At 35.4% G+C, this 24,466-nt stretch overlaps 1 protein-coding gene across 1 annotated transcript in view; it reads right to left on the bottom strand.

Moving 5' to 3' along the window:
* The window catches only part of gb (solute carrier family 7 member genderblind), a 100,577-nt gene that overhangs the window by 30,908 nt on the left and 45,203 nt on the right, over positions 1–24,466 (bottom strand). The window contains exon 5 of the mRNA XM_076134560.1: positions 16,013–16,112. Within this exon, the coding sequence (XP_075990675.1) occupies positions 16,013–16,112 (100 nt within the window). The remainder of the gene's footprint in view (positions 1–16,012; positions 16,113–24,466) is intronic.

Raw genomic sequence — 24,466 nt, 5'->3', positions numbered from 1 at the left:
CTACAACATTTTTTCTATCAGGAAAACCTAAGCTCACATTTTTCGACTCGGGAATGAACCCGTGATCTCCTAACTCGACTTTGTAATATTATTAAGCTGATTTTACTACAAGATATTTTTTTTGTGAGTTAATAATATTCTTTTTCAGATGCTTAATTTTTTTCAGAACAATTACAATTTGAAAAGCCCATAAAATATTTAGAATTTTATACTTAAAAGTTTTATATTCGATAACTTGACTTGATATTTCAAAAATTACTGTAAATGTTTCAAAGATTTTAAGAACAACCTAAACTCACATTTTTCGACTCGGGATTGAACCCGGGATCCCCTAGATCGACTTTGTTATTTTAATTGGCTGCTTTTACTAAAATATGATTTTTAAGGTGTGTTAAGCAATTATTTTTTAAATGCTTAATTTTTGTTAGAACAATTAGAATTTTAAGAGCCCATAAATTATTTAGATTCTTATACTTTAAAGTTTTATTTTGATAACTTGAATTTGATATTTCAAATAATTACTGCGAATGTTTCGTAGATATTTTAAAACATTCTAGAGAAATTTTCTTACTTTCAACTTACAATTTTCAACATATTTTCATGAAAAGTTAAACATAAAATTTCAGTTTTCAATAAATCATGAGAATATCAGTATTTCAACTGTATGAATTTTATACGAGTTGTCTAATATAATGATATGAATATTTAACAGAGATAGTTTCATTTTTAATAATTTTATCTTTCCTTTTTTTTTAATTTGCTGATACTTTTACTTCAGATTTCTATCAAAGCCGCTTTTATATATTTTTTTTCATATAATTAAGAAAATTTTGATCTTAGATTTTTTTAGTACTTATTCTTTTTTAAGTCCGTAATTTTCAGAATTATCGAAATAACTTTTATTAATTACATATTTTATTTCAGTCAAGTGGGAATCGAAAATGTAAATTTATTATATTTTTCAGACAAGTATAAAAAGTTGAATAATTTTGAGTTTTGTACTTTTTATAGATTAAGAATTTATTTTAAGTTTATATTATTTTATTGCAAATAGGACTTTATTATTTATTGACTTGAAAATTTTCATCTAAAAAGTTTTTAATTTTTATTCCTAAGTCATAGAGAAATTTTAAGTAAGTATTTTCAAACCCCATAAAATTTAATTAACAAGTTTATTTTATTTTTAAGTTAACAAAAACCCAAATTAATTTTCATCTCAAGGAATAATTAATTTCCCCATATCTAGACAAAAGATTTGAAAATTTCAACTTTAATTTTATGGACGATTTTAAAATATTTAAAGACCCCAACTTTATTTTAGCAAAAGCATCAATTAAAATCCTCGTTGTTTTTATTCAAATATTTCGCGAATTTAATAAGAAGTATTCACACAGCTCGCTTTAAATTATTTAACTACTGCAAACGGCAGCAATGCCCAAAATATTACAGATTATGTGTCTATCTGGAACATCTCGCGGATCCTATAATTAAATTCACCACATGAAATAAATACAAACAAGAGAAACCATTCATTCATCGCCAAATATACTATATCGCCAAACAAACTTTTCCGCAACTTTTGAAAGTTGCTCTAGCTTTTCCCCACGTTGTTCGCCAGCCTTGTTCGCTATTAAGCCGTCGGCAATCAGTCACACAGTAAAATAAAAAATAAAAAACTGAATTTAAAAATTCTAAGTCGATAATTAATCGAATAATTTCGACAAACCCCATAAAGTCCCTTAAAAATTCACAAAGCTTTTAAACGCAAAGCAAAATTAAAAGCGCAACTTAAAAAGAACGAATAAAATTCGGTACCTCTTCTCCATGGAGCCGAGTGGACCCCCGGCAGCAACCCAGGAGCTATCACAGGACATTGTAACTGAACTAACTAAAAGCAAGCCCGGAGCCACCAGCCATTAACGCCGGAGAGGTGCGTTCGCGGCGGAGCTCGGTGGCTTACTTCGCCAGAAAGTTTAAGGGTGATGCAGGTAACCGACGGAGGGCGGGGGCGGGAGGGCTGCGCGAAACACGACCCCAAGCTGCGCAGCTCGGACCTAGCTCACCTAGAGTTCTATTTATGCGTGTAGCGCGCGGCGGGCCCTGCGATCACCCCTCCAACCCCAGCCGCCGGTACCTACGCTTAACAACAGATGTACCAAACTGAATGTCCGTCGCTATGGTCACACGGAATACGCGCGCTCCCGCCGTCCCCCCAGCTTATGTGTCTGGTAAATATGTATTATCATGTACGAAGGGGGACCAGACCAGACTGACGTGGCTAGTTAGACGTGTACCTACGGGCCCCGGGGCTCGAGGGGGACCAATTTGCTTTATAAACCCTGACACAAAGTTAAAATTCAATACCGGATGAATCTGTAGGTACAGTCTGTACGAACAAAATGTAAAAGGGCTCTTTATTAAAACTCCTGTTTGTGACGAGATACGAGATTAAAATTGAAACCCCTGTTATTAGGGTGGCTAGGACTTAATGCCGTTTTGTTGTGTGCGTGTTTTAGTACCTTTGTTTTGTTATTGGGGAGACCTAGGAAGAGCCATTTGATTCGTACATTTGAATTTTATAGATGCCATGCCACTCAAAATAAATCTTAAATGTTAAATCAGAAAATCCTAGTCTGTAAGTTAACATGCTAAAGAAGTATAGAGACTTAAGAAATCATGAGTAAGACGGACCGGACCCCGCTACGGTGTTTTAGCAGAGGGTGTCGCTATCTCAGATCATCTTAACACAACAAACATTTGAAAATAATATGTCAAAGTTAACAGTTTGTTAACACTAGGACATAAAGGACTTCGCGATTAGGCAGTAAGATGTCATCACTAATAAATCTTACGGTGTTTAACTTACTTCTGTCGAACTTTGACGAATAACATAAACTACTGCAATATCTATGAAGCTGCAAATAAACAGCCCAAGACAAACAGTTGGCAGCATACTCGAGTATTACCGATACGAATCAATTCGTTGACATCGCTTACACACTTCACGGGGTAAAGACATTTAGTTTTACGCAACTATCATTATATCTAAACAGTCCTCTTGTATCCCCTGTCGAGTATGCTAAAGAGATAAATAGAAATTCTTAATAGCACTTTCTAAGGCTCGGGGATTAAACCTGCAATTTTTAGTCACGCGCGCGACCGCTCAGGTGTAAGACTGGCTTATAAGATTATTAGAATGTACTGGTCAGTAATTAATTCGCAAATTTAACCTTTTGTATTAATACTAACAGAATGCTTTATTATACTTTTTTGCAGTCAAGTTTAGATCATAATCCTTTGTGCAAGAAACTTATAAGTAACTAAGATTATGTTTATGAATCTGATAAGCATATGGCACCTCTGCGTAGCGGTGGCGTCGTAGTGGCTCTCGTAGCTAGTGCGTCGTAGACGTCATCAAACACATGCACTTGTGGGGAGGATGACGACTCGAACAAGGGCGCATATTTCATTGCAACGCTTATAAAGATTATGTTTGATTTGATTTTAGGTGGATAAAGTGTGTCCGAGTAATACGCGAATACGGCTTTGTTTCGCAATTCATAAAAAAAATAGACACTTATAAGTATTAAAATTATCGTGGAGCCAAAAATAGATGGTAACTAATTATTTTCCCTTTCATTACCCTTTTTTCAATAAATATAATTAATTTACAAAATAATAATAAATAAATTTCTTCTTAAACCAAAACCCTTGTTTTGGTTTAAGAAAGATTAGATAAGTTTTTTTTTATATCTTTACTAAAAGTAAGTCAATATTTTTGTAATGAATATCAACTGCCAATGTTCTAAGATAGAATTCTTAAGAACACTTTAAATTGAAGTAGTATGCGTAAATACGCTTGATATTATTTTAATTTAATTAAGACGAAATTTCATTACACTAAGTCAAAGTCACAGTTCAGAAGAAATTATTCAAAATGTTAGTTACAAACATTAATAAAACGTAGTTCGAATATTTAATCTTGAAAATATTTTTTATAAACTATGAGTAACTTCACAAATGCATACAAAAACCCCAATCTTTTTTTATACGGTGTTAGGCACAGAACAAAGAACCTCAGTTGCTACGATTTCTACATACATCTTTTATAGTATAGAGAAGACACGTGTATAATGCAGATTTATGATTAATGTCTTTAAAAATCAGGTATCGCACCAACTATTCAAATCATTAATATTCATTTAAGCGAATAGACTAAATAAATAATTTCATGAATTCATTAGAATGAATTTTAAGTTTAAGAACTAGCATTACTTCGCGAAAACTTAAAAGTTTTTGCAAGACATAAATTGAAATATTATTAGTAACTAACAGATTTCGGCCTCTTTTATGGGGTGCAAGCCGACTCCTTCGCCGAGACAAAACAAATGAACGTGACAGAGCAAGGGCGTAGAGATAGTTAGTTATTTAAGTTAGTCTAAAGATAGTTAAAAAAACATATTCTAAAACATTTACTAGCTCTTAATTAACCGATTCCTTGCCACCTTTATTTTTCGGGCCTTTCCGCCCCGGCCCTATACAAAATTGAATGACGCGCAAGTCGTGGCATTGGCCCTCCTGGATGATGACGGACCTAGTGTGTAGGTGGCCTCTGGTAGTCATTAATTTTTAAATTGAAATCAAATAAAATGATTTAAGTATCGTTTAAGTTGAAATTACAGCAATTTCGTAAAGACGCGCGTGACGCGTCATTGGCCTCCCTGAAAGCTTCTTCATGACGCGCTAGGTGCGTCATAGGCCATGAATGGTTAATATGAAAAGTGGGAATTATTTCGTAAAATATGAATAAGTAAATATGTACCGAAGTTATAGAAACAACAACCGTAGCGGCGCACGCGGTGGGTTCGAATCCCACCCGAGACAAAGCTTTGTGTAACGAGCACGAATATTTGTTCTGAGCCTGGTTGTCAATTTCTTTATAGAAGTATATAACTATGTTTTTCAGTTATTTGGTGACCATAGTACAAGCTCTGCTTAGTTTGGAATCAAATGACCGTGTGTCAGTTGTCCAATGATATTTATATTCCAAACAAAACTATTGTATAAAAATACACAACAAAAATAAATACGACGAGCAGTAGAAAATCCAATCAGACATATTTTTTCAAAAACAAACCTTCACTATATTCATTTTGACTATCAAATAAACTGTCAAGGTTTTTGATCGATGGTGTACTAGCGGTGCTAGAGTGGTAGTACACAAATACTTTAAAGCCTGTGACACAACAGGCGACAAATATTTGTATTGCGACGCGTGTCGCCGGCGACATCGCGTGGAATTAGCGCTGCTGCCGGACTCCGCTCGAGACGCTACGTTTTGTTCTACACGCTAGGTTTTGTCACGAGCTACGAACATAATAAAGCAAGCCGCGAGTTTCTTGCCGTTTCTTCTCACAAACAGCTTCTCCGAATTGATGGTAGTTAAAAAATACAATGACGATGCAAATACTTGTATTTTATTTTTATTAAAACATAGCTGACCCGCGCAACTTCGCTTGCGTCACCTAAGAGAATGGGTCAAAATTGTCCCCGCTTTTGTAACATTTTTCGTTGCTACTCCGCTCCTAATGACCGTAGCGTGATATTATATAGCCTATAGCCTTCCTCGATAAATGGGCTATCTAACACTGAAATAATTTTTCAAATCGGACCAGTAGTTGCTGAGATTAGCGCGTTCAAACAAACAAACAAACAAACAAACAAACAAACTCTTCAGCTTTATTATATTAGTATAGAGTATAGATATTTATCTATGACTAAATTGCGCGATGTCTTCAATTGACACGTCGCCGTCATGTCGCGAGACATTCTGACTCCTAGTGTATTCCTAGCTCGATATGCACTCTATACCTGAATGTGTCGCACGCGTCAATTAGTCGCGATAAATTGGCTTTTTAATTAAAGCGTTATGAAATGCACGAAGAGTCCTTGTAGGCAGAACTTTGATTACTAGATTTACAGGTCCAGGTTGTTCAAGTAAATTGATTTTTTATTTACAAGCCTTAACACGACTTGTAAAAAAGTTACAAAAAAAATAATTTTACAGTCTAATAGCAAGAATATTTAAAAATGTGGCTACATGGATTGGATATACTTATTGTTTTATAGGCAATCTATTATTTTATTTATTAATGATTAAATTAACTAAACCAAGTTTAGAATTTAGTAATATATTAACGCATGAGAAACTATCCATAATTCATTGTAAACTGACAAAGGGTATAATTTCCTGACGATAATTTACTTTGGTAATTACCTGACATGATTTTCAAATCAAAATGCTTAGTCTTCAATAACTTAAATGATATTTTATAGCGGCTTGATGGCTTGTCAACTGATGATTAGTATAGTTATTCAAAATTATTTATTTATCTGACTAAGCGACGCGAGGGTGGTCCAATACTTAAGACTTGCAGATGAAGGAAAATATATTGTACTGAGTTAGCGAAAAAATCAGGTGTTATAGATAAAATGTTCATTTTAAATGCTAAGACCATTTTACAATCTTAATTTACAATATTTAAATGATTAAAGACCGAAAGCAACTTATGCGTCATCATTTAATCCCGACAAAAATATTATACTTGTGACGCCATGACACCAGTATTTCTATACCAAACTGCGTTTTAACCTTTCATTAAGAGTAGCTGGACTAGTAGGACTAGACTGGTCGCAATATACCTCCCGATCTTTCTCATTGCAAAACCGATTAGTCGTTAAAAGGCCTTCGAGCTTAGTTAAAGAGGTTTTTAGTATTGTTCGTAATTTATAACGCATAACTAATCTTAAAAAAAATCGAAAGGTACTTACTCTTTGTTCCAATCACAATTACCTTCAAAATTAATTAACCTTTTTATTGTTTAACGCTTGGACCATGTTGTGTAAACCGTGTTTTCAATGGCGATTCACATTGTTTAGCTTTCGCTCGGGACTTAGCCCACGTGAAAAGATATTCTGTGGTAAAAAGTATCAATCTAGGTTGTAACTATCTGTATCCAATTTTATAAAAATCCAACTAATCATGTTTCGTGATAGTATAACAAACATACATACATCCATCTTCACAAACTTTTGCATTTATAATCTTAGTAACATAGTAGAATTACATTACAATAACAACGCGAAACTTTCAATATTAGTTTCTAAATACACAGATTACTTATCGCAACGAAAATCGTATTACCAAAACAGATCTAACCAATAAGTACTTCAATAGTTGGGAGGTACTAAAACCCATCTTATAAGTAGTGACGCACATTTAATATTCCATTTTCAGTGATAAACACGGTCTGAAACCTAAGCCGGTTGAAAAGCAGAAAATCTGCGAACACGTATATGAGATATTAAAAGTATTTTACAATATTTAAGCATGTTGAGTGCTGCATTTGATATTCCGAGTGAGCGCACGCAAATATTGAAATATTTCATTATAACAGAATTTAATATACGTACATTCGGTATTTTCAGATGGGAAGGATTTAATATATTCACGAATAAATGTAAAATATTTTATGATTTTATCGTATAAGGAACCCTGTGCTGCTGATAATCGAAATACTTGTAAAGATTTTATTTAAATACGTACGTACTCTTAAGCAGCCAGCGCAGTATGACAATAAATGCACTAGGGAAGTGACTAGTTCTTGGCTACGAAAAAATCTAGTTTGTGTCAAATTAAAATTATCTTTTAGTGAAAATATAATTTTGTTCAATTTATATTAAAAATACGCCTCTAGAAATTGGCTTAGAGCAAGGATATTGCAGTAGTATTACTGTGTGTTCGTGTTTCATTACTGAGTAAAAGTTGGAACGGTAACGTTAAAGTTGCCTTAACGGTAAAGGAAAACATTGCCCTGCAAACGTATGAACTCTTTGAAAGCTCGCAGTACAAATATCATATCCTTCTCTAAACATTACATATAATAATATAATAATAAGTTTATTTAAAAACAATAAAATGCACACATACATACATAGTCTGTTTAACATAGTGGTAGATGTACAGTAAATACATTTAGAAATTGGTGGATAAAAAGTTCAGCTTACAAATGTTTAAGAGTATGCTTACAATAATATGAACCTTGTCTCTTAAACTAGGAGGCCTGTATCTTAAGAGACAGAGACATATTAATATCATCTAAAAACCTTGAGTGCAATTCAAACTACATTTAAACCAGCATTATCATTTCAATACAAAGTCTGCCACTGCGACAGTGGCGAACTGAATATAAAACTTATATCAACCCTTTTAAAAAACCAAGTAATCCAACGGCTTAATATATCAGTTTGAAAAGCCAGTCATTATTAGATTTATGAGAGTTAAATGGAAATTGGACAGGTATAAATTGGACATATAATAGGCACAGGATTGGCTAATAAATGAAGAAGAGAAATTAAGCACTCTACGGATTTATATTTCGTTAATGAACGGTCCATGTGACGCGAGCGGAAAATCACATTCAAATTTAGATAATCTATAGTGCTTCTAATGGAGTTTCTAATGGATATTACGTGTGATGTATCGGGATATTTCCATCACAGACTGCAATAAAATTTAAGTTTGATATTCCATTCGCGCATTATTAATGTTCCTGTGGCAGAAACTTTACAGACACGGAATAGCCGGTAGCTCAAGGAATCAATATGAAAAGTTGTTCGGACCCGCGATACGTTGCTGTGTTTCACATAGGTTATGTATCTGTTAGCCAAGTTTAGAATAAAAAAGTAAACACCTTCATATTCTCGGGTAAAATTTCAAACATTTAGAATTTTCTTGATGGCTTTTTTTGATAAAATTCTGAGTAAGTACTAAAATTAAAAATGTAGTGAAAACTAATAAACTACGACAGAGGACGGACGGCTGTAATAACATCGTCTAAACAAAGCACTGAAATTAAAACATTCCTGCCTTCATCATTTTAAAATCTAAATACGCTTGTCGTCGTACAAAGAAAGTTATTTTCATTAAATTCTACTCAGATTTCCTTGAGCAATATTCTCTTAGACTATTAAGTCTAGCACCTGAATATAATTCCTAATGTAATGAAAAGTTGGTAGACACGAGACACCTAACACAGCTACACTTTGGCGACAAAGTCGAACTTAATTAATCAGGCTATGTCGTATCCGCACTTTGATCAACTTAATGCTTGAAGTAGACAGACTATGTTCACAGTAACGTCTGTAAACTGCAAAGGCTACATTCATATTACGATCAAACATTTATGACCGCATTGGAGTCAAAGAGATGAGCCGCTAAGTCCCTCTTTATGTTCTGCAAATATCGTGTTTGTGTCTATTGAGGGAAATATCCGTGTTGACAGTGAATGGCATCGGAAATTGACTGCGGTACCCTTGCACGGCTTGCCAGCTTCATCCGCTATTCAAAAACAGATTTGATGTTTTATTTTTATTGAACAGTTATTGAGATTTAGATTCAATGCACTTCTAAAACTTATATGAATACTTTACTGATGAAATTCTGTGCGATTATATTTTATGAACAATTCACATAAGTGATGAAATAAAATAATAATGCCATCAAAAACATCCTGTAAAAAACCTCAAGTCTCGCAGCGTAAAAAGTGGTGAGATCTATGTAATACCAAGTCGATTAATCTGTTTAGTCTCTACTGAAAGGACCTTCTGTCTTAAGTTATTACATAAGTTATTATCATGCCAATATTAAAAATATTTCACGTTTAAAACAAATAAATCGACCTGGCCATCGCATAATTTGATTATTAGTATGTACCACACTGCACAGCACGACGGGCCAGCAACCGAAATCCTCACTAGGGTCCTTCCGAATATAATGATTGAGATGAGTATCTTAAAGAAATTAATGCTCCTGAAATTTTAATGGCGAATTTATGTTTTCATGCGATGACCAAGTCGATTTATTTGTTTTAAACGTGAAATATTTTTAATATTGGCATGATAATAACTTATGTAATAACTTAAGACAGAAGGTCCTTTCAGTAGAGACTAAACAGATTAATCGACTTGGTATTACATAGATCTCACCACTTTTTACGCTGCGAGACTTGAGGTTTTTTACAGGATGTTTTTGATGGCATCTCACTTCTTTTTGTAAAGCGAACATAAGTCCAATTTGTATGGAAAGACGGTTATTTTTTTCATAATTCAACATATTTTCCTATTGAAATGTTGTTCAGTTTCATGGGCTAAACACCTTTAAGTTATGCCTCATACAGTAGGTACCTATGTACACCTATTATTTTCTATTATACTACAGTAATAATTAATTCATTAACTGCAAATGTAACCTTGTAATCCTATATAAATGTATAAGATTACAAAGTTATTCTTGCAGTTAATGTATTTAGAAAACTGGACTGAAATTAGAAAATATTGAAATTTTCCCATGATTAAGAAACTAAATTCTATTTGTATTCTAAATTTGAAGCTTCTAAGTCTGCTAGAAATGCCTTAGACTTTTGATGATCGGTGAGTCAGTGAGTCAGTGAATCAGTGAGTGACAAAATTCAAAACTTTAACAAGTTGTCATTCTTAAAGTACTGGTTCAAATTGACTGAAATTTTCAATATACCGTGTTCATACAATGACTGATAAGTCGCTAAAAATTCAGGCTTCTTGTTTTATCTACAACAAAATTATAGGGGGTCGAAAATGGCCTGAATTGCTTCGAGAAAAGATGGTACGGCCGTGCCGCTTTTTTTTGCTCGACTTGCGGGGGCACTGCCGTGCCCCCAGATTTATGAGAAATATTATCTTATGAATTCTTATTCTATAATAGCGTGCGTTCCTCGAGAGCTAGACAAACAAGCACGTTAAACAAAGGCCGTGAACAGAGCCTTATTGCTGAAACTATTCTCTTATTACTCTCAGTACAGGAGCACTACATTCTATCCTTTCATGTCAATAGACGAAGTTAATTTAAAACGATACGCCGGCTGCAATACGTCTCTAAGAAACTCTTGCTCTTTGAGACACGATTTTAGTACAATTTCCACGTCGGAAATTTATTAACACTATTTATAGTCGAGGAAGACTGGTAAATAAGAAGCTTATATTCAGTTTATATTCAACTAGGTGCCGCGCGCAACTTCGCTTGCGTCACATAGGAGAGAATGTGTCAAAATTTTCCCCGTTTTTGTAATATTTTTTACTGGTACTCTGTTCCTATTGGTCGTAGCGTGATGATATATATAGCTTATAGCCTTTCTCGATAAATGGGCTATCTGAAATAATTTTTCAAATCGAACTAGTAGTTCCTGATATTAGCGCGTTCAAACAAACAAAGAAACTTTTCAGCTTTATAATATTAGTATAGATTGGATAGTGAAGCGAGTAAGCGACGTAGGTACCTACTACTGGTAGTGTCTGGGCCCCTTAGGTAAATTAGTAGCGATGCCGTTATGCGAGACCTCGGCTTTGAGCTTTGACAGTTGTTTGCACCGAGCTAAGCTTACAGACGCAAAGCCACACTGTCGCATTCAATTCCTAGAATTGAGTAACTATTGTAATTAAATAGAGCCATGACCAAGGTAGGGTGTGGTGTCAGTATATGGATGTAGAAATGTGATATAATTTTGGACCGAGTAATTTTCAGGACTTACTGACAAATACACGTATTTAAAGCAAGGAAGCCCAGCGTTCATCAAACCAATGTATCAAATTATTATGGACGTAAAATATATGTAAATTAAGTACCCTTACCAAATTATTTTTTGTTCAATAACTAAATTGTTTATTTATAGTAAATAATTTGCAAATTCCTTTACGATTACAACAGTAATAAATGAAAACAACCATTCTCATAATAATTAAATTAATTTCAAACGAAATACAAATATTTCTTCGCTGCGTCTGGGTGCAGCAAGTCTTTATAATTTTCAAGAATCGTCGTACTTTCAAACAAAGACGCCGCCTCAAATTATTTACCCCAACATATAACTTTGGCCACCCCTCATTCAAACATTAGACATTTACAACCTGAACTATATTCTTAGCTATAAAATATAACTCTAACCACCGTCAAATTGGACCGTATACGTATGTTGTGATTGGTCCTCTTCTTCTTCTTCTTATCGTATCAACCTAGTGGTCAACCTAGTGTCAAAGTTGTTCAAGTCGCCCAGAGGCCTTTGACGTGTCTTAAAGACTATTATCTTAATTAACAACAACTGGAACCGACTTTTTACGTGCCCATCGAAGAACGGAGACGTCTGGTTCAAATACCACTATGCGGTCACCCGTCTATGGTATGACCGCGCCAAAGTTTCCTTAACCCACAGATCGTTTACCGACCGGCGAGCGAATTTTAACTTGTAATTATGTACTATCCATTTATGTTGGTCTTTCAAAATGTATGTTGAGGCATATATGAAACATGGCCAGCCTACTCTACCATAATGTAATATTCAGAATTTACGCCCAGCGAACACTATTCAGAATTTCAAGTTTGGAAATACACCGATGAGCTCCTTGTCAGACTCAAAGATCTTTGTTTCTGCACTCGGCATTTCCACGCTAGCTAAGAGCTTGTACAAAGCGAATACCACGTCAACATGTTAAATGGAAATGCTAACATCTATCGCACATAGCAGGAACCATCTGAGCGTGGAATACAACGTAACTCGCATATTCGGACGGATGGTGGTGCTTTCCCGTCAGTGACGAGCGAGTATGCGATGGGATGTATGGAATAGCCGTCAATCGTTTGATTTCCGTTGCTTAGTTAGCGCTGATGAAACAGAGGCCACAGGAAATTTAATAATTTTCGACATACGACGTACGAAAAACTATGCAGTTAATAATTAAAATGCTGTTAATACTACTCAATATATTAAGCCGCTACCAAGGTAATCTTTTGTCCATTAGGAACTGATAAACAATGTCCCCGGAACTAAGCAAGACTTTTGCACGTGCATAAACAAATGCAAATCACAAGTGACGTTGAAAACCCCTTAATGGGTGATTGAAACACTTTGTTTACGGAAGGTTCCGACAGGGATTCGAACAGGGGACAACGTGTTTAAAAAAAGAGAACAGTGACAAGAACCATTAGGGTACTTAGGGCACTGTTTTTCCGATGTACAAAGTGCAGTCGAAATAAAAATCAACACCGCAACACCACTTAGCTTTGTTTAAAGTAGACACAAAGCTTGACAGCTCAGCCAGTCTGTCTACCTTCAGGCCTCACTCAGGCTAACACCGCATGCCTCAGCTGGAGAGCCTTGAGTGCAACCTCCTTGAACATTATTTCGCTTCGATACACACTAAGCTTTAGTGGGATGGAACACATAGTTTCGTAGCAATGCCCCCTATGCTACGAAACTATGTGTTTCTCCTTACAAGGCAATATAACTAATTATATAGCCGGTGAATATTATTATTATCTCCTGATAAAGGTGCATGCTCAAATAGCAGTGTCTCGCAATCACGAATTTTAAATTTCGGCTCCAACACCCGAAATTTTATAGGCGCATTTCTCCTAAGAAATTCTAATTTGCAGTCTGTATTGGATAACGTATCTTGTACATGCACAGACTTAGAGAAATATTACCGAGAACTGAGACACATACTTAGCGAGATGCGAGTGAAGAATTTTTGCTCAGATATATTTTACACTAGGAAATTCAGACTTGAGATATTAAAAAAGAGAATTAAAAAACCTTCGCCGCGTCGGTGACGGAAGATGGAAGGTAAGTGGGGGCGTCGTCGTGGCTGTATGATTTGATTTCATTGCTAAGTGTGGTGCAGATTTATATTTCACGGCACGCTGTTAAAGCGATACCGTAGACAGGCGTAGCTTGATACAATTTTTGTGCAATCTACGGATTGTTAGCGCGGCGCCGCCACCCTTTGCAGTCGCAAGCTGCAAGTCTTTTTTGTTTGATATAATATTTCTTGGGTTTATACCATTTAAAATGTGAATTGCAGTTCGTGTCTTAAGCCTTGTAATAACACTTGAAAATTTGTGTATGTTACATGGACACGTGATAGCATACAGGTTAAATTCAGGTATAAATCAAGACTTATCTTTATGTCTGAAAAGCAAAACTGAATATAACAAAGTTTCTAAGCTACTAGAACCATCCAAAGTGCATGCTCTACGGACCACTCATCGTTCATTGTTTGCCGTTCCGTTGCAGATTAGTTCTAAACACTGACCAACTTCACCTGAAATCTACAATCCTATTCTCTACGACTTGCACTTTAGTTCAAAGTTGAATTTCTATATTACTGACTCGGACGAGTAGTTTGATTTGAAACGTGCAAGTTCATCATGTAATTCTGATGGCTAACATACGGTATTATTCGATAGTTTTACTCGATGAAAAACTAATATGAAACTCGCAATTTTGAGGCATTGTACGTAAAGAATATTGCTCGATCGAGCCAATCACGTCGCGCGTCGAGAAAAATCACGCCATGATCGCGTCGACAAAACTGTGTGAGTGAGAACGGCACGCGGAGCACAGCGCACTCAGAATATGCACTCTGCGACAAAATTGCGATAAAGAATTCGTCAATGCTATCTTCCGGAATATGCATTTTCACTCTGAAATTCGATACAGTACATATTTCCATCGCGAAGGTATTGGTTATTAAATTTCTTGAAGCTTGAAAGCTTTTCATACGACTACTGAATACATCGTTATGGAACTATAAATAACTGGAGAAGACTGATTTTACAAGAAAAAAATATTACCTACGCCAGGTAAAATGTCATGAACCTTATGAGCCGCCTGCACTAAAGTATCAAATGCACGAATCGCGGTATATTGACTTTCATCATCTTACCGAAGTCAATCTGCCTAATGCTCATATCACTAAACAATTAATCTATGCATTGACCGCGTAAAGCCGATGCTTATCAAACTAATTGTTAACGTCTATTGTTGGCGCTATACAGTTTCTATCGAACATCAACAGCTAATGTTAGTTTCATCTTCAGATAATATCTGTTTGAGCCTCTCTAGTAAATATCATACTGATATTGAAGGCATCGGATATTAACTGCGCTGTTATTGAACACAAAGGCTTGCTTTATTGTAACGGTAGGTATTCTATACAGACTTTAAAATTAAAATCTATCTTTTATTTCTGTAGAAACTACTTTCTATAGAAAACTAACGTGAATACCCTCCTTCACTCGAAATAACGTTTGGCTTTCAGAAAATCCTTTCTCAATGCATCTCTACAACATATTAAGCACATAATGCCTTGCAAATTCCGTGCTTACATTCAACATATCCGGCTGTGGTTGTCCGCGCTCAAGAATACAACGAGCAAACAAATATTTATACGTATTCTACTGAAATATAAAGTATCGTACTTTAATATAAAATAATGGTAAATGCAACATTTAAAACAGTATCCTTGATATCTATTTAAAAGCATCGTCGCGTAACTAAGTTGTACCTGCAGTTTGAGTTCATTTTAAAGCTTGATTCGGTGAAAGAAGCGTCGTCCGTGGAACATAGTTCTAGCACATAATTCTATTTCGATAGTATTCTCGTCGAGGAAATAAGCTCTGCAGCGACGGAGTCGTCGGGAACAAGTCTTTAAACACAATTACCTTTTAAAAAATACTCGGAAAAGTATTTCAAAGCTGTACGTTTTAATATCCCTGTGTACGCTCAACAGAATTTTGAATTAAGCCCTTTTAAAGGGAACGTGTCTCGTTCGTAGCTCATAAAAGGATACGTTATATAGTAAATTGCGTTTATTATAGATGCACGTTTGATGCATTATGAAGCTATCTTACATGCTTGGAACAAAGTGTACTGCGTATTAAGTTCAAATTGGTTTAAGGAATTCCCGAGATTTCATACTGAATGTATCGTCAAAAAGCGATTGAATTTTTAAAACCTCTTTATACTAAAGCTTTTAAGTGACTGTAACTGTAAGCGTTTACTTAGTATCTGTTTTCTTTGTTCATGTTACAGTGGGTAAAGTCGTTTAATAAATAAAATTATGTGATAAGAGGAATACTTACCATCCGGAGTAGGAGAATATTCCCGAGTAGAAGGCGACGGACCAGTCGCTCACTGAAGTCTTGGTGCCCGCCCAGCCGTCCTCGAAATGCTCCACACCACCTACGTCAGACATTATAATATCATAGTAGTACGTAGAAATATCATTGTTGTATTAGTGGACTATACTCAAGGGGACGAGGCGTGAAATTAACTAGACACGTATGTCTTATCATAGTTTTGCAAAATGTGAAATATTATGACGGCCAGCCAATGTCTTTGTCTCGAGTTCGCAATCAAAAGGACGTTAAGTAAGAAACATGAAAAATAAAAAATCATTCATATTTAAATTATTTTGTATTTTATTTTATAAAACGCTTGTTACAAAGCACTCAAAGTAGCCTTAAAAATTAAAAGCAACCACGTAAATACCTTTCAGTACAAGAAAAACATAAGTAGTCTTAAGATGCTTTCATTTCATACTTTTCTTGAAGACTACTTAGAGAATTTACATGTTTTGTTAAAAATAGACTCAACAATAGAACTTATTTATAAAGAAGGCGCTCGTTGTTTGTTGTATGTTTTTGTAAAAATACAATTCCATTTTGTAAGTCACAACAAAGGCTTGAATTAGCCAAGTGTTTGTTTGTCTTAAGGTCAATGAACGATAAGAGTCTAGACGAAGTTCCGAGAAAATGTTCTAACTTTAATTTCGCTCACAAATCTAATTATGTGTGAGTCTAAACCCTTTGATTTTCTATTTAAAGGCCAACCACATTTGATGGAATATAATATTCTGAATCAAACAAAGAGCGAGTTTTATTTTTCTCATATTAGATGTCAGACATTGGATAGGTGTTCGAAACAATGAGAGAAAATTCCAGACTTTCTGAAGATATAAATAACTGTCATAACTATTGAGGTGAAATATCGTGAAAATACCTTTAATTCTGGTATTTATTTTTACATTTGTTGAAGGTGACGGATCATAAAGCAGTCATTTAACAACGTGGTCGTACAACGGAATAGTTTTAGTAACTTACAACTGTTTCTGAAACGCAATATATTTATCGATAAAGAAAAACCTAAGTGAAATAGCCTAGGGTGAGAGTTCTTTATGGGTTGCGAAGTCTTTGCGCTCGCGAAAAATCATAAATATTATTTAATTTTTATTACTGTATTGTACTTTTGCGAGGTCGACTATTGCTTCGTTCACAAAGAATAAACCCGAGCTCGCCAGATACTTGGCGGACAAAGCTTCTTTGATGTAACAAAACAAAATATTAATCATAAAAGTGGTTTTATTCTACTTTATTTATTTGCCGTAGACTGCCAGGTATTAACATCAACATATATCTCGTTATATCAAAATCAAACAAGCCAGTGGTTCGCAAATGAAAATAAAACTACTCGCACAGACAGGCTGCGGTGAGGGGCGCTCGCTCGTACACTCTACCCTCAAATAATTTCACAAACAACTAAAGGTGATTTTACATCCGAATTAATGATTGACTAACCACCCTTTATGCACAAAATTGAAATACGATAAAAGCTCCGGCTATACTCTAGAGTATTCCTTCTTGCTGATGTCACAAGTCAAATGAGTGAATAACTCTGACCGCATGTTCAGATATCTTATGCTTAATCGCGCAAGACAAGTCAAGTCACCGAACGACTCTCAGAATGATACAAAACGACATGTTGATGATTTTAATAAAATTTTGATATTCTTCATCACATAAGAACACAGACAGGATGCATTGTGTATGCACCTTAAAATTCATAATAATGTATTGCGCAGCTCAATTTAGTCAGATGAAGCCACGTTTGATTTCAATCACAGCTCCCCTGTCGTGAATATGTTTGTATATGTATATTTGTCGAAACGTCTGTCTGTCGGCTAATTAATAGGCAGGCAGGGGTCCCCTTTCACAAATTGCAGATAATTGCGAGTGCAGCGCTACCAAAGCCGCTCGCCAGACGGTCACGTGATACGTCTGTATCGACAACTATTATTACTATGTGTATAATACGCATATTACACATGTTACATTGAACAGAGTCGCACGCAATATGGAGCCGACAGTCTTCATTACGTTCATGAATCCTTAACAAAACGTAATTAAAAGAATGCGAAGCTCATTGTCATCTATTTTAAAACGTCTGAGTCATCTTGTTAACCGAAGATTATAATATATGATAATTTTATTTTGTTGAAGTGCTGTTGTATAAATGTGTTTGTTAGACGTGAAGATGTTCACTTTACAAGTCGCTTGCGCATATCCGCACAACATTGTTGAAGTTGACGATACCAAAGGGATATTTCAGTGTTGCGTTATTTTAGCGCTGCATTAATTTAGACACTAGTTAGAACTAAAAGCCTATGCATCTCATGTTTAATTGACAGACCATCGGTCTACCAATGAGTTACATTATATTATCGTCACACGAAATACCTTTAAATTTTACACGCTTTTGCACTTATGCAGGTATCCCTAAAAACGATGACCACATGGCATGATTAATTCACATGTGCCGTCCACACGTGGCACTACAAAGGACGGCTTAAAATCATTTATATTTCTACATCATACAAATTAATTTCTCAGAGTACCCGAAGCGAAAATCATGGACTTTAGCTACAACAAATAGCAGGTAAGTCGTGTGCCGAGGGGTGATTATATTCGCGAGACAGCCTAATCCGCTTCCCCTTAACAATGAACCAGACAAAATATAATTGAATCCTAACCTAGGGGTAGGTAGGTAGGTACGGTGGTGTGGTGGTAGTCTGTCTCCTTTGACAAGGGGTGGAATGAACAGGGGGGTTTATACAGTCTGACCATGGCGTTTGTAATGTGTTGTGTATTTATCTGTAGGTGTGTACTATTAGGGTGGCGGCCAGACGCATCGGCTCTATTTGAACACGGTTAATATTGAAAATGATTGGTACATTTCGTTTCACAAAGAGCGGTCTGTGTTGACGTATTTGTATTTATGCGTCGATGACAGCAACATTCGTTTCATAATTAAAATGGACATTCAATGGGTTGGCTTTGACAGCCTTTTACCTACCCGTTTGTGTAAATGTTTGTATGTACACACACTGTGTGTGCTCAGTAGTCAAAGCTGTAGTTTAAATACGACTGGCATCGCCGAATATGACGAGGTTTTAATTTCGGCTCAAGAGTACAGTTATATGGTTTTATATCCGAATTTTTTTCATTAGTAGCCGCAGTTCGGTTATGAGCACGGTAACGCTCTAAGGAAACTTTGGAAAGCACGAGTTTATTAATGTACTTCTACACGCGCCTTTAGGAAAACTCACATGGTAGATAGAAAGATGATAAGGAGATTTCTAAAGATATAATTAGGACGTACGATCGCAATAAGCGCAACACCGACACTCGCACACGTATCGCGTCTTACATCAGAACCACGTGGCGGATGACAAAAATAGATAGCAATTTTCGACTTCAAAAATATTCAATACGGCTTCGTCTACTGCACGGCTAATATCGGCGACCGTGGTCAATTTTATGAAGCTCTATAAAACTTTCAATTACAGCTACATTTACTTGTGTCATGTCCAGACAGGATTTTAAATTGAATCTTATATTGCAATAAGAACGGGCCTTTTATATACGAGATAGGTAGTCTTTAGATAGTTACTGAAGCGTTTACAGCTAGTTGAACTCACTGGTGGGGAGCGGTTCGTGAACTTCGATCTTTAGACATTTCATTTATTGATAGACTTATTGGTTTCTGAAATATGTTTTAATCTATACTAATATTATAAAGCTGAAAAGTTTGTTTGTTTGATTGCTTGTTTGTTTGTTTGTTTGACTGTTTGTTAGTTTGCTTGTTTGAACGCGTTTATCTCAGGAACTACTGGTCCGATTTGAAAAATTATTTCAGTATTAGATAGTCCATTTATTGACGAAGGCTAAAGGCTATATATCATCACGCTAGAACCAATAGGAGCAGAGTAGCAATAAAAATATAACAAAAACGGGGAAAATTTTGGTCCATTTTCTCTTATGTGACGCAAGCGAAGTTGCGCGGGTCAGCTAGTATTTTATAAAGCATTATAGGTCACTTCTTAAAGCAGTTGTTAGGTGATGTGAAAGGGCTTCGTATGATTTGATTTGGCACTAAGATTATTGTAACTTGCGAGAAAATATAAAAATCAAACTCATATTCTTAACGCGTCGACTTTGTAATGATTGCTAAGCCGTTATCGTGTAAATTTGAACAGCCAACAGTGACTTAATAAAAATGTTGTGCGTTCGTGTATTAACAAATTAATAATGACACTAAAAAAACGTCTCAAGTTGAGTTTCTTATTGCTACTTTCACTTACCGGTCAACAGATAGTACTTAGCTCTTTGACGACGTTCAGTGATTAGTACTTATTGGTATTTGAGCCGAGTGTTTCAGTACTTGAGAGTGCAATAAACGTCATGCCTTGTTGGCAATTAAGTTAGCAATTAAACTCAGTTCTAAGCTTCAACTTGAGCGACTCTCACTTTAGTACCTAATCGTGTAAGAAACAAGTTTTTGATTCGTTTAGTCTTGTTTGAGTTGTGTGTCTGTAGCGCTCTGAATTCAAAGATAGGTTTATTAATCAGATCTTGTAGGACATCGGCTGCGTCGTATAGATGTAGTGATACACGATCGTATATTCACTTTCAAGTTTCAAAGAGATTTAATCTTTCGGGCTACATTTACAGTGCGAGTGTAAGTTTTATAACATAGCGGCCGTCCGCGACTTCACCCGCGTGGATTTAAGTTTTCCCGTTTTTAAGACATTTTTGTTGTATCTCCACTTTTATTAGTCATTGTGGGATGTTATATAGCCCTCTCCTTCAATAGATAGACTTTTTAACAAGAATATATTTTTTCCATTTGTACCATAAATTCTTAAACTAAGCTCGTCGAAACAAAAAAAAAATTATACTATTGAAACCACCTAATTTCTTCTTCTTAATTCCTAAATTCTACATTATACACTCGTGAAATCACGCCCTCTTAGGAATAGGCGGACTAGAGAACGGCCCTAGGAAATATTTGCTTCATATCAAAATTTTAATTGCGCAAAATTTTAATTGATAGCAACTGGTACCCAGACCGACATTTTCCAAAGTAAAAAAAACCTAGACGTTGCTACCACGAATTTCAAAGTAAAGCAGACTGCGAGTCGCAGACACTTGTCAAATACGACTAAGTAGCCTATCTTTTCGTAGACTAGCCGGTTTTATTGATTGTTTACTAAACGGTGAGTGCTATGAGCACCTCTTGTGAATGTCCTCTCACGATACGATAAGGAAAGGTTATCATTTGAAAAACGTTTTGAGTGAAAAACAAAACTTGAACTTCACGCGTTCAAGTTTTTTTTTATAAAATATTGTTGAAATCTGCTTGTAGTTAACAGCTGATCATGAGGTTTTGATTCCCGGGTCGGGCTAAGTACTATTGGTATTTTCTTAACTCTAGTTTGGAGATAGGTAGCGTGACCGGTATATGGTAATAGGAACGTCCCCTATTACATGGAACTTACATTGTTAATTTCGAAACGCCGATGTATATTTTCATACACCTCTGCCTACATCTTCGAGTAAAATGGCGTGGTATTATGTATGTATGTAATAATACTACAATGCTAAACATCTTTTAAGCGATGGGTTAAATGAAATAATAATATGAAACAATTTAATATTACTTGAACTATGTAGATATTAAAAGCACAATATGTTATCTGTTTGGAAAATTTCATAAAATCGATATTCATGTTCGAGAAAATACTTGTAGTTTTCAGTTTCGTAAAATGCAATATTGAGAACAATTTCCGTATAGAGGAAGCCTTTGGAAAGCAAGTTTACTTAAACTTATTACTTTCATCATATAAAGCATTCGTTTGTACCCGCGACGTCACCCGCGTCATAAGATTTTTCGGGGTAAAAGCATAATTATCAAATCAAATCAAAATCTGTTTAGTCGTTTTTCGCGGTATTAAGTAACATTTATATTACCTATAAAATAAAGTCCCCAACCCGCACTTGGCCAGCGTGGTGGACTCAAGGTCTAACCCCTTCCTTATTACGGTAGGAAACCCTCGACCAGCAGTGGGACATTAACGGGTTTAATTTATTATTTATATTATCCATACAAACATTCAAATATCCAAATTTTTGCATTGAAAATATTAGTATAGAGGATTTTTTATCTTGTTTGGCTTGACATTTAAGGTATTGTGACCAGAATTAAAACTCGGCATGTACTCGTAAAGATGTTTCCATTAATTTCTAATACTGGGTACTAGGTAACAAACATTTAAAGATACATATAAACTAGGAATATAAGTAGATACTAATTCAAAGCGATTCTTTGAATCGACTCCTAACTGAACTAAAACCGCAAGCGGAATTTTCCTACTCGTGTCAGCTTATTTAGGATTTTAGTCTAGAATACAAAATCGACCACTCATCTTCCTAAGTGAATCATATACTTAGAATAGTGTTTAGTTATATTTATAGTTTAATCCCAATAAAGACTTGAGTAATTGATTAAACGCACCACGTGTTTAAAAAAATCCTTTATGTATAAACAAAGTCCAATAAAAAATCGTAAAACTGCATGAACGGGCAAGGTGTTTTAAAAAATGTACTTTATGTATAAAATATATTTTTCTATGCATTGCAAAAACTTGTCGCTTTTTCCTCGTTTCTTAAGGAAAATGTATACTAGGAAAATTATTTATGCAATAGTCATTTTCCATAACACTTTTTAAATAGGGAGTAAAGTTGGAAGACGAAATAAAATTATTATTTATTCACTAGTGGACCAGACAGACGTATCGCTCGAACTCGAAGTGGGATCGCGGCGCTAACACTATTTTCAAATCTTTGACAAACTTTATTGTGTTTCAGATAATATACCTTTAGTGCAGTATACATTGTATAACTTGAATTGTAAAGTTCTCTGTATACTTTGGAGCTATTGAGTTTATCACATAAAAAAACGGCGGGAGACTTTATTCTTATAGTATTCATTTAGTGATGTCACACAGCAACAGATCAACACTTTCCAGCGTGTACAGAAGAGAAAAAAAACACAAAATCAACTGTTGAATTCGGTGTGAGAAATACTCAGACGGGGAGTCTGCATACGTAATATAAAAGTTGGTTTTCTTGAAGGGGTGCCAAGTCGGCCGACTCACTGTGTCAGTGGGTTAAACTATGGATTAACCCTTGTCTTAGGGGTTAGCGATAAGTAGGGTAAGGTTAAGGCCAGCTATACTTTTTGAGAGGGGAATCTTTGAAGTAGGGTGGTCGAAAATATGGATTAAACAGATGATTTTTGAATAAAACTATTGTAGTTTAAGTTGCTTGGTGTTTTACATCGTATAACTGACTGGTACTTGAGTAGTCAAAACTCAATTAAATAACATAAAACTAGGTGTTAGACCGTTGGTCACATCGGATTCTAAACTCTAAAGTCCCATTAGTATTTTAAATATGAAAGTCTATCTGTTCATTACGCACTCACAGTTACCCGATCGATATTGACGACTGGGAATCAAGCATAGGGGTGGAAGTTTGGACGCGAGCGGAGTTGCAACGGCCAGCTTGCTATGAGTAAGAGTTATTGCAGACGCGTTATATTAGGAAACATTTTACAATGCTGAGTTTTTAGTCTCAACTTCACTTGACTTGAACAATAGTGATTAAAATAAAATAAAATATTGTGGGATAACTCACACACGGTAAACTGATTCCAAACTGAGCAGAGCTTTTACTGTTGTAACCATATGATGATATACTTCTAAATACATATTTGTATAGTAAACTAGCTGACCCGGCAAACGTTGTTATGCCATATACCTAAATAAAAAAAGTGTCACCTAGGGGTATGAAAAATAGATGTAGGCCGATTCTCAGACCTACTCAATAGGCTCACAAAATTTCATGAGAATCGGTCAAGCCGTTTCGGAGGAGTATGACAACGAAAACTGTGACGCGAGAATTTTATATATTAGATTTAACCAGGCTGAGAACAAAATCTGGTGCTCGTTACACAAATATTTGTCCCGGATGGGATTCAAGACAGCCACACGCGGAGCTACGATTACTGCGGGGAGGTGACCAAGTCAACCAACGCGCCAAACGTGCAGTTAAAAAAAATACATCCAGGAAAAATGGCATTCATGCTAGTTACAACATTAAAGTGATCATTGTACTCAACTCTCTCCACATAATTTCCTGAACAAACCCGAGTCTTATTTCAAACAAAAACAGTTTCGCGGTACAAAACATTTCAATTAAACTTGCACTAGCAGAGAACATGATGCCATTAAAAACATTCTATAAAAACCTCAAGTCTCGCCGTAAAAAGTTGTGAGATCTATATAATACCAAGTCGATTAATCTATATAGTCTCTACTTAAAGGACCTTCTGTCTTAAGTTATTACGTATGTTAT

This window comes from Anticarsia gemmatalis, chromosome Z, assembly GCF_050436995.1.
Source record: "Anticarsia gemmatalis isolate Benzon Research Colony breed Stoneville strain chromosome Z, ilAntGemm2 primary, whole genome shotgun sequence".
NCBI classification, from domain to species: domain Eukaryota; kingdom Metazoa; phylum Arthropoda; class Insecta; order Lepidoptera; family Erebidae; genus Anticarsia; species Anticarsia gemmatalis.
The sequence above is the reverse complement of the archived record's forward strand: the minus strand, read 5'-3'. Positions and strand labels throughout refer to the sequence as shown.